Genomic DNA, 11,690 nt, shown 5'->3' on the forward strand with positions numbered 1-11,690 from the left:
AAATGCAACCGTGATAGGGTACAACAACTTGTACGGACACCTAGTAAGATGTAAAAAGTATTATTTTTGGAAGAAAAAAACTTCATTTAACATAGTTTACAAAAATGTGAATGTTTAAATTCACAATCATTAACTCGAACTACACAAGTATACATTCTCATTTCAAGATTTTCCATATATTTAAACAACCTTAAATCTTATCTATGAAGGTACTTCACTTTAAAACACATCACATGTCTAAATACCATCAATAAAAATACTACATAATAAACATGCAAGAATTGTATATAGAACTTCATACTCCTTTACTTAGTTGAATGTGTGAACCTAGTTATATATTTATTGGTTGGTTGGGGGTAATTGAAACAACTTGTTTGCATGATCTGTCTAGTAAATAATAACAGCAACATGATGTAGTTGAGAAGGTAAAGGCCTTCTGCTGATGATGCGTCGGTCAACATGGTCATCATTATCGTACTGTCCTGCTTCTCCTCCTCCTCCTCCTCCTCCTCCATGTCGCAGGGATTTAAGGTGGTGCAGGATGCATTGGACGCCATCGCTGTTTCTGCCCTCAAACGGCTGCTGCCGCCGCTGCTGTTACGATACATGCCGAGTCCAAGTTCCAAGACACCACGTCGCATTGGACAGCAAGTACTTTTCTTCTTCTCTTCTCCTACGTCTTTTTCTTCTGCATCTGCAATTTCATTATTGCGTTCGATCTGAATCCGTCGAGGCAGAGTAGCACAACATCTACAGAGAGAGAGAGAGAGAGAGAGAGAGAGAGAGAGAGAGAGAGAGAGAGAGAGAGAGGTGTGCATGGTATCTAAAGCAATAGCCAAGGGTAGGACACCTATTAAACTCATTCTAAACACGAAGCGCCATAGTTAGAACATCTGCCTAAGTTAGGAGTCAGGACAGCTTCTTAAAGGCTTCACGATCAGCACACGCAGCAGGAGATCCTCGGATGAAAATGCCGGCATCACAACCTTCCAGAGCAGCAAACACAAGGCGGATGTTTAGGAAACAGGTCTGACTCACCATAAACAGCTCTAGAACAGGCCACCTGCAGTTTGGGAAGGCTACCACAGCATGGGAGACATGTGAGGCAGAGAGGATGCATATTTGATTCACGAACCACCACAAATTTTGTTGCTACATCAGGTTCTGTAATTCTTTGCAATGAAAATGTCACCCCTTTGCTGGACGATGCCTGGCACTCTCCGTACATTTCAGGATGTGTGCATGCATAAACATCTGTAATGGGAAAGCTTCAAGGGAAAAGGGCGGTTGATGAATCTTAATAGATATGTAGCACGGATCTAGAGTAAGGATAAGGGCCAAAATGGCCAAAGAAAAATCAGGCTAGGGCTGACTATGTATGGGGCCTGGGCACAAGCATGTATGAGAGACACATGAGAACATAGATAGGCCCAAACTGCCAGAGCTGCAAAAGTCATGAACCATGATCCTAAAAGTGGATAGTATTTCTAACGTTTGGCATTGACTGAGTGATGTGGTTTATAGGTATTAGATGACCACACAAAAATATACTCCCTAATGGATATCAATGTCCTGAGTAGAGTGTACGCCTAGTTCCACAGTTTTGAACCATCTGTAACCGTGTTCTTTGCTGCATTTGCTTAGGTCAAATGCGAGTCTAAACTTTGACTCTAATATTTGAATCAAAGTTTGATGTTTTGCTCTTATAGTTTCCAGAAACAGCATTTTGGGAGCCCGGAAATGGAACAGCTGTTTTGGACCCTTTGAGTTCCTTGGCAACGCATTTTGGGCCGTAGAGTTTTCAGGGCAGAAAATTAACCCCTGTTTTGCTTTCACCTTCTTATATTGTTTTTTGCCTCTGCTTCGTTTGTTGCATGTGTGCTTGTTCTTACAACATGTGTCTGTGTACACACACACACAGATATTATCTATTTATATTATTTTTATATTTTGAAACTTTGTTTCCACAAAAGTTTAAAATGGCAGAAATTCTCAAACTCCAATTCTTCCTTTTCCAAAACTCTTGTTTCCCAAACTCATGGAAACTCTGTTTGCTTTTTTGGTCACAGTGATGCTTTGCTCTCTTTTTCAACTCTTGATGGATGTGCTTTTATTGAACTCTTAGAGAGTTGGATTGTGAATTAGATATGTGGCTTACATAGCTGAATTGAGGGGCTCTTGAGGTGGAATTTAGATTGAATCTAATGTTTTGGTGGACATGGATTTGAAATCAGAGTTGCAATGCAAAAATCAAGATGTAGAAGGACACTTTCAACTAAAGGTTTTAAAGTTATGGTATCAATACACTTGAATCTTGATTGATAGTGCAAATGATATCCGTATCGGATATGTGCATGCAGAAAGCTCCAGTTACCTTCAAATAAGAGGATACACATTACGTCCGATGATATAGAAAATTACAGCATGAGAAATGCAAACAAATGCAAAAGATACATCAAATTGGATGATATTGCTCCAATTTGTTATGTTGGCAAAAAGATCTTCATTGCCAAAATACTTGATCAACGGTTGTAGCTCGAAAGGGATGAGAAAATGGACCGCAAACAGCTACATTGCCTCAAAAAGGATTTTGCACAGCAGCAGAGCTTCATAAACTAATGGAAAAAATAGGCTTTATGCCTTAGTGTGTCTAACCAACACAGGAAAATGTGCAATGTGCATGCTTTAGAGAATGGAATCAAAGACAAAAACCACTTTTCCTAACTTTTAACACAAAGAACTTTGGAACTTTCCAAAAGAAAGTTATCAACATGAAAAGATGCCCCATAGCGATTGCTGCTTGATACTTAGAGAACTATGATGTGTCATTGTGCACGTCAATCTTTATTTACTCAATTATGGGAACGTATTCACTTAATCAATTTGACAGCTTAGAATCCAAAGGCATGGGAAAGCTTCTAGTTGGGCATGGCATTTCAACAATTTGAATACTCTTGAGTGTTTTGAAGTGGTGAAGCTTTTTCAAGCTTGCCTATCATAGTTTCTATTCTTTGCTTGTATAGCCCTTGGGACTTTACTATGTATAGGGCACTTTTTAGAGATTGTATAGAGATAAATGATAAGAAATGTTAGATAGAATAATCCACAGCTTCTAGTAGATGTATGCTCAAATGGGTGATAAGAGTATACTAATCTCATGTTGGTTTAGTATGGTTTGAAAGCATGGCTGCATTTGGTCCATGGCGGATCCATATAGTGTGATCCGTCCAATTCGATCAAACATGTACAATTTGTATGGTTTTCGTCCTTTTTTGAGTTGGTGTTAAAAGAAAAGTGGTTTTTGGCTTTAACCTTTTCCTGTTTATCCTCATTGACGTCTAGCTATATCTCACCACCTCCTCTTCTCTCTCTCTCTCTCACACACACACACACACACACACAAGCTTCTCTACTCCTCTTCCCTCCATCCACCTCTCTCTACCTCTACATCCTTCTTTGCCTCTTGTCTCATCCCCTACATGTAGCTCTATTTCTATTTCCTCTTCCTTTGCCTTCTCTCCTTTCCCTTCCCCTACCTCTACCTATGCATCTATATTCTTTATCCCTAACAATTCCTAAGCCTCTTCATGAAGCCTTCACTAGGGTTGTCCATGTCCGATGGACGTGATAACTCGTTCGACTTGTCTTGTCCCATTTGACACGTTCAGTCTTGCTCATTAGACGGATTGGTCGTGCTTGATCTCCACCCACTACACCTTGTCTCATGTATACCAAATGGTCACTTTTGTGATTGTTTTTTTCCCTTTTTTCTTGTACTTTCTTTTTTTCTTTTCTTTCTTTTTCCTTTTTCTTTCTCTCTTTTGTTTCTCTTTTCTCTATTATTTTCTTTCTCTTATACAAAAACTCAAGACAAAAGTTTAAATATTAAACTAACAAGTTAAAAAATTCTATTTCCTTCCCTCTCCCTCTCATGATTCATCCATCTCTCTCTATCTCTCATATACACATAATATCACAATGCGACCATTCTCTCCCATGGGCCATCATTCAAATTTTGGAATTTGAAATCTCTCTCTCTCTCTCTCTCCCCTCTATTGATAGGTGTTGTCGAGGTACAACATCGAGTGGCATCACAGTTGACAAAGCTACAGTGTACGCAGAGCACAATGCTCTAGAGTACCTACTCGACAACATAGGCATGCCCATATATGTCACATTCGCATCACAATTGCTCGTTACAGAGGCAAATTGGCGCATTGACTCAGTTGGAGATAGTTTGCAAAGTCTTGGTGGATTCCATAGATTGAGGGGGAGATACTCTACACTCTTTTTAATATTTTTAATATTTTTAAACTTAGTTTTTTCAGCTTTTTCAGTTTCTATACTTCTCATTCCAATCTACCATGTAGACCTACATATAAATTTTATCTCTTCTTCTTTGATGAGAGATGATGATACCAATTGTATTGGTTATGGTCTCATAGGCCACTCTGGCCTTTTAGAGACATTAATAGATATATATATTTCTCTCTCTCTCTCTCTCTCTCTCTTTCTCTCTACCAACCCTAAACGCTAAAGCACTCTCCCTTTCTATAAAAATCCCCCCCTCCTCCTTTTCCATCTCATTCATCCTTTTAAGTTCTTCACCCCTTCTCCTTTCAAGCTCTCTATTCCTACTCTCTTAAGCTCTCTCCTCCCTTAACTTCTCAACCCTTCCAACTTCCTGCTCCATCAAGCTCTAGTCTCTCTCTACTCTGTCAAGTTCGCTACTCCTTCAACCTCTCTACCCTTTCCACTTCTTTCTTCAATCATCTCATGCTCCACTCGTGACCCTCTAGGCTCTCTTGATACATCATCAATGGCACCCTCTCTTCATGAGGTCTTTCACTTCATGCCTACTTCGAATGAGTGAAGGAGAAATCCAACACTTGCAAGTATTGTTCAAAGCTCCAAATCTCATCCGTCCGTTGCCACCGTCGGTCCATGCGAGGAATGGTGTGGTGTCATATACAATGGTATGCATATCAAGAAACTTGATGAGGAGAGAGAGAGAGAGAGAGGATTGACAAGTTCCTTGAGCTTGTGCTTGCCAGTTGGGCGAAGTATGGATGCTCTATCCTTATCGATGGATGGAGTGACCATAAAAAAAGGGGGATCGTGAACATTTTCAACTCTTGCTCACTTGGCATATGGTTTAGGATTGTTTGTTGGGTGCATGTGAGAGGATTGATCCACTTATTCCCTTGTGCACACCAAAATTTGTAATAAGCTTAGCACGTGGCAATTGGAGCGACTAATTTATTGTTGCTCCAATTTATGCACGCTACGCAATATGGATGAGATGTTTATGGCAAGACAAGCTTGTATATCTAATTTTTATACTTTTTAGTTCATAACTTTATTAATAGATTATGAAATATATTTAAAGAAGTTTTATTTGTTTAATCTAAGTTTTTTATCATTTAAATGTATAGGTAAATGTGGATTCACTCGAGCTCTCTATCAGCACACTTAAAAAATGTGACTTACGAGAGACTTGAAAGAAGAGTAAATATTTAGGGAGCTTTATTTGGAGCTGGAGGAGATAGATTGGTAAGTCTATTGCACTTGTGCATGCTGTGCTTGTGTTGCTATTCGCCCTTGTGCCGGTAGTGATGGATCTTTCAATTTGGCATCCACATTGGCTGCCCATGATGCTTGTGGGGCCCTTAGATTGTACATGAGGTGTGGGAGTGGCTCGAGAAGTACTCCTAGTTCGGCTTAGGAGGATATACCTATCATTGCCTCTTGCATAGAGCTTAGAGAGCCCGAGCATGATAACGAGGGCAATGCCATTAGTGAGGGTGATTTTGTTGAGGAGGGTGATGTGGTGACGAGGATACTTCCAGCTTCGATGCTGAGAGTAATATGAGCACTTAGAGTAATCATGTATCTTGATTCGGATTGAGCCATGGATGATGGCTTTTATCTCAATCCATTTTTGTATACTTTTTGTATGAGATTGCACATTTGGCTCATAATAAAGTTGTTGGTTTCATTATTCATACTATACTCTTGGGTCTTGATGCTTGAGTCTTGATTTGACTCTCTTCTGCGCTTACTTTTGACTTGAATCTTCAAGTTTATGCTTCAAGTTCAAACATTAAGCATAGACTTAAAATTATATGTATCTTTCTTTTCATCGGATGCAGGTCCAAGATTTATTAGTCTGATTAGTACCGTACTAGCATTGGATTGTACTAATCGGACGCCATTGGACATGACAACCCTAGCCTTCACATTATACACAGGTCACCTTGAGTCTCAGTCTTTAGGTTCTTTTTGTATCTACTACTTTTTGTACTTGCCACTTGGCACTTGTGAGTTATGACTTGCCATACCATGATCCATGAATCATGATCCGTCATCGCAACTAGCTCCTTTTTTTGATGTATTGTACATTTCTCCAATTTTTTAAATGAATTGGATCTTGGAAATTCCTTGTGACTAGAGTCTTGCATTTACATTTTTTCTCAACCTCTCATCATGTTCACGACTCATTGTTGAAAATTGAAGCAAAGATATTTGTGGTATGTAAACTGCAATAGTGTTGAATGGATAATACCTTGTGACACTCTCATGGGTAGCCACCGTTCTCATTTTAAAACAAGGAATATTTACTAGCTTGACCCTTAATTTCTTATGTATTTTTAAATGACCGTATGAAACACCGGATTTTATTCGACATTTTTTGTGTGTATGTTTTGTACTTTACTAAGTCCATGGTTTGGATGGATCATACTTGACTACCTAGTTTGAAAGCAAGGGGATCATGGCTGCACGATGCTTCCAAAGAGCACAAGTCACTGAAAGTCTTGTTGTTTAATATGCTGATTGATCATTCTGGAGCTGCAATGATAACATTGTTACAAGGCAATGCATGGTTATCATGCCACATGAGTGGATTGTGACAGAAAATTGGTGAGTAGGACTTGAATTGAGTAGGTAGGTTAAAGTAGCAATCATGTGTGGAATATCTTTATCTCATATCAGCTTGTTGCAGGTGATAGCTATCCACTCAATGCAGAAGTTACACTAGAATTGATTAGATAACATTAATCTATCTCAAGTCAATGGATGGAAAGCCTAAACCAGGCTGGGCAGATATACGTGCCCTTGTTGCCGTTCTTCAGTGGTGGTGCTTCAATGTTCTTGTTGTTATTATGAACAAGTGGATCTTCCAGGTTGGTGATTATCAATTTTAATGTTTTAGATTCTGGCACATGTTTTAAATTTCATGTTTTCATTGAAAAATATTTTATTTACCATATTATCTGAGTGCTTATATATGCTTCATACAAACATCTTTACCAAATATGAGGGAAGCAGGTTAGAAAACCATTGAGATTTTCTAGACACTTGAGAGTCAGATTATTAGTGCTACAGATGTTACTGCAGGTGTTGAAGCAGTCATTTGAGTAGGATGTTTGGTCCAATAGTATTACCAAGCATTTGATGAATTCTACCATGTCAGTACAAATTGCAGACATGTGATCCTCAAACAGGGTTTCCTTAGATTTTGTATCTGCAGAGGGGTGTTTTGTGGTCTTGTTCTCGTGGTTGCTTGGTTCTTGTGACTCACTCCTAAGAGGTAGGAGTGGTTCAGTCTGACAGCTACTTGTTTGGCTTTTGTTCTGGCTACATGAATACAAGGGAAGAGCTGGTAAAAAAGTGCTGAGTTTACTTGTATAAGAGAGGTGTATTCAACACTTCAATCCTTTAGATTGCTGTACCAGAGGGTATTTAGGGTCATCAAAGTTAATGCATGCTTGGTATCTTTTTATGTTCTTTGCCATCATGTTTTGTACCAGTCCCTCGATAGCTTAGGGTACTGTTTGTGCAAGGATGGAGTGCTGCTTCATTGCAGTAGTCTTCTGCTGATTATGTACACAGGTTTTGAATTTCCCCCTACATGGTTTACAAATCGACTCTGGTTTTACAGAAGTTGAATTGTTGGTGAAGGAAATTTCTCAGGGTTTTCATCCCTAGAAAGAATATGGATGGTTGCAATTGTGAGACATGATACTGAAATTTTGGATCATAGGTTTGAATTTCTTAGTCACATTGGTTCTATCATTCACATTGTTTTTGGATGAGAATACTCTACTAGTTTGAGATATGGAAATTGCTTGAAGTTTTACTGCCTATGCTAATGAAGCCTTGGATGGCCTTGCCTTCTTTGCCAAATTCTCAACTGAATGCAATGTGAGAATAATAATTTGATGAACTAGCTTTCACACACACACACACACACACACACACACACACACACACACGAGCACAACAGACTTTTAAGAAAGCTTTCACATCCCAAGCAAACTTGGGAAAAAGGAGTCTGTAACCAAAACCAAAGAGAGATGCCTAGGATTGGAAGGAAAAGATTGAGGCTTGAGGCACAAGGGACGGCCTGTTGCTGGCCTGTTGCTGGACCGTCTGGATAGACGATTCCAAATGGTGATTGGGTAAACTATTCAGGGACTGTTTGTTGACGCATCAATATTGGAACTTGAACTGACTTTAAACAAGCGATTAAATTTGATGGTTGAAATGGGAGGTTCATGCCCTGTTCATACCGAAAACAGCAAGATACTATTTGCAGATTTGGAAATTCAGTTGATGGGCTGGCTAGTTGATTCTTTCAGGAGTCAGTACCTGAAAAGATTGAAAATCTGTATTGTATAACAGAAAAATTTCCTTTTAATAAGAAGCACAAGTCTGATGTTAAGTTATCTGATACAACGCCTTTGGCTTGGGATTTTTATTTGTCTGTCTTTTTTTCTGCAGAAACTTGACTTCAAGTACCCCCTCACTGTATCCACGATACATTTCATTTGCTCAGCAATTGGAGCTTTTATGGCTATTAAGATATTGAAATTAAAGCCCTTGATTGAAGTTAACCCTGCTGATCGTTGGAATCGCATCCTTCCTATGTCCTTTGTATTTTGTATCAACATTGTGCTTGGCAATGTGAGCTTGCGTTACATTCCAGTATCATTTATGCAAACTATCAAGTCCTTCACTCCGGCCACCACAGGTTTGGTGATTTTGATTTAGTACAGTATCATAATTCCTTTAGTGTCTTCTCTTGAGCACGTAGATAAGTATTCAGTATTAATCATCACTATAGCAAATGTTGACAAAAGAGATTTTTTCCTTTAAGACCTACATTAGCTAAAGTGCTGGTAGGGTAAGAAAATGACAAGGCAGCCATTCATAACCCATGGATGGACCCAACCTATTTCCACGCGTGTTTCATCCTAGAAAATTCTGTGACTCATCCTGCAGTGATCTGCACTGATTATCAATCCTCAGATGAGCCTTCTTGTGCAATTTATTGTCACACATTTCATATAATGTGCCTGCTGCACACTGTACAAAAGATGTGCCAGAATGTGCAAATCCAGTTTTTAACTTTTCAGTCTCTCTGGCGTCTGAAATTTTTTGATCTCTGTAAATTTGTACTTGCTCATGATGTCCTAGAACTGCCAGGTGTGACTTTTGCTGTACATCGACTGTAGGTTGCAACAACATGAAAGGATCTTTACTTGTTATCTTATAACAGGCAGAAATTTAGAATGCTTCCCCCTTAACTTGCTTTCTTGTGTTCATTTGAGTGCAGTGGTTCTACAGTGGCTTATATGGGGTAAAAGTTTTGATAGGAGAGTATGGCTTTCCCTAGTGCCTATAGTAGGTGGCATATTGTTGACGTCTGTTACCGAAATGAGCTTCAACATGTTTGGATTTTTAGCTGCCTTCTTTGGCTGCATGGTTACATCGACTAAAACTATACTTGCAGAATCTCTGCTTCAGGGTTACAACTTTGATAGGTATGGGATTTTGTCTGCTGTGAAGGGTTTCTTTCTGAAGTTCTTTATTCTATTCTTCTTGTCCTGGCTTTACATAGTTTAGCAAGAGTAAATTTTGCAAAGCAAGGGAGTGTTTAAGAACTGTTAATCATTGCCTGTGGGTGAAAGCATGCTTAGTCTGAAAACAATCTCTCGTTTGATTCACAGTATCAATATTGTATACTACATGGCTCCATATGCAGTGATGATAATGTTCATTCCAGCAGCTATTCTTGAGGGCATAGATGTTATGAAATGGATGGTCTCTCAGCCGTCGCTCTGGGCATCCTTGATCATAATCTTAGGGTCAGGGTTTTTTGCTTTCTGTTTGAACTTCTCAATATTTTATGTGATCAAGACCACCACTGCTGTCACATTCAATGTAGCTGGAAATTTGAAGGTAACCTTGTGAATCTAGTTTTCAATGTTTTGAAGCCACAACAAGTTCTAAGATGTGACTTGGGTAGGCATCACTTTATTTCAGGTTGCAGTGGCCATCCTTGTATCTTGGTTCATATTTCGAAATCCCATCTCTCTACTGAATGCAGTTGGGTGCTTCATCACATTATTGGGTTGCACCTTCTATGGATATGTCCGGCACAAGCTTGCCCAAGATTTAAAGGCTGCGAGTCTTGAAGTTTTGGACAAAAATGGCGACCTGCTTCCTCTGGTGAATGAAGAACCTGGAAAACTTTCTTCAAATGTTTTGACTAGTTGAGCCCAATCATGCAACCGTGATTAGGTTTCAGCAAATATTCTTTATTTTTTTGGAACGTTTAGTTTAACTTAGTGGATCAAATGGAGTTCATGATTAGCATGTAGCTGGCCCTTACATGGCAATTGCAGGGAAATAATCTGAAGTTTCTTTGTCCAGGTAAATGGATCATACAGAGCTGATAATATACAAGGGAAGCTTACCCATAGATGAGGTCTCGATTGTTTGTGTGTCAAGGTTTTGAAAACCAAAGGCTTTCATTTACTGCCCACACAATTGTCAAGAAATTAAGAGTGGTGGCATTCCTAGAGTGGTATCACAAGGTGACCCTTAGGAAAAGCCCCTTATCTAACATTTTTGAGTTATGCAATCTATTTTTCAGAACTCATAAGAAAGCTTAGAAAACAGGGAAAGAGGAGAAATCCGACTCCATCAATGAGAGATTAGTGATATTTACAGGATGTGAAATCAAACAAGTCAAGGCAAATAAGATGGGTGCATCTTAAAACAAGTGGGTGTAAGTTTATCTATTTATTACTACAAAAAGAACTGTAGATCGTCTGAATGCATGGTTCAGATCGATGTAAAGTGGTTTCTCTGATATTGAAGATCCCATCTTTGTTGCATAATACACGGAGAGAGAAACTGCATTTGTCTCATTTCACAACCTCCTGCGTGAAATACATAAAAGAGCTGAAATCACAATAGAGTTCACTTTAACACTAGTGTAATGATGATTGAGTTGCTGTAAACAATTTCAACCGAGTTTCCTTGCATTTTAAATGTAACTGCATCCCCCTAATGTAAATTTTTATTTGCCATGGCGAGCAGGGGACCCTTAGAAGTGCTTACATTCAATCTATGTTTGCCATACTAGTGACATTGTTTAGTTGTCCGTTTACCTCATGTTCTAATTTTGGTCTTGCTTATGCCATAGTCAAGGTGTTGGGTAACATCTTTTCGTAGTGCCCAAATTAGAAAAGATGGGAATAGAAGGCTTCTGTTGTGTTAATAATGGTAAGCATCTGGCAAGGATGTAAACCTGGTCTTGCTCTATGCACACATAAGGAGACAGTATCTACTAGAACCATTGTGGAAATGGGGGCATGTCAAAGGCCAAGGGATTGGCC

General features: G+C 39.1%; 1 protein-coding gene across 2 annotated transcripts; it reads left to right on the forward strand.

Moving 5' to 3' along the window:
• Positions 1-372: 372 nt before the first annotated feature.
• On the forward strand, positions 373-11,246 carry LOC148008253 (UDP-galactose transporter 1-like). Of its 2 annotated transcripts, XM_087674362.1 has the most exons (8): positions 373-651; positions 6,755-6,921; positions 7,004-7,184; positions 8,785-9,034; positions 9,620-9,827; positions 10,014-10,245; positions 10,330-10,515; positions 10,720-11,246. In XM_087674362.1, the coding sequence occupies exons 3-8, from the start codon at positions 7,074-7,076 to the stop codon at positions 10,771-10,773; spliced, it is 1,041 nt and encodes a 346-aa protein (XP_087530488.1). In that variant the 5' UTR covers positions 373-651; positions 6,755-6,921; positions 7,004-7,073; the 3' UTR covers positions 10,774-11,246. The 2 variants fall into 2 exon arrangements, with proteins under 2 accessions (XP_087530488.1, XP_087530487.1); XM_087674361.1 differs by lacking the exon at positions 6,755-6,921 and having other exon boundaries at positions 374-651; positions 10,720-11,245.
• The last annotated feature ends 444 nt before the right edge of the window (positions 11,247-11,690 follow it).

This window comes from Lygodium microphyllum, unplaced genomic scaffold (assembly GCF_053477565.2).
Source record: "Lygodium microphyllum isolate KBCC unplaced genomic scaffold, Lygodium_microphyllum_v1.1.10 scaffold_228, whole genome shotgun sequence".
NCBI classification, from domain to species: domain Eukaryota; kingdom Viridiplantae; phylum Streptophyta; class Polypodiopsida; order Schizaeales; family Lygodiaceae; genus Lygodium; species Lygodium microphyllum.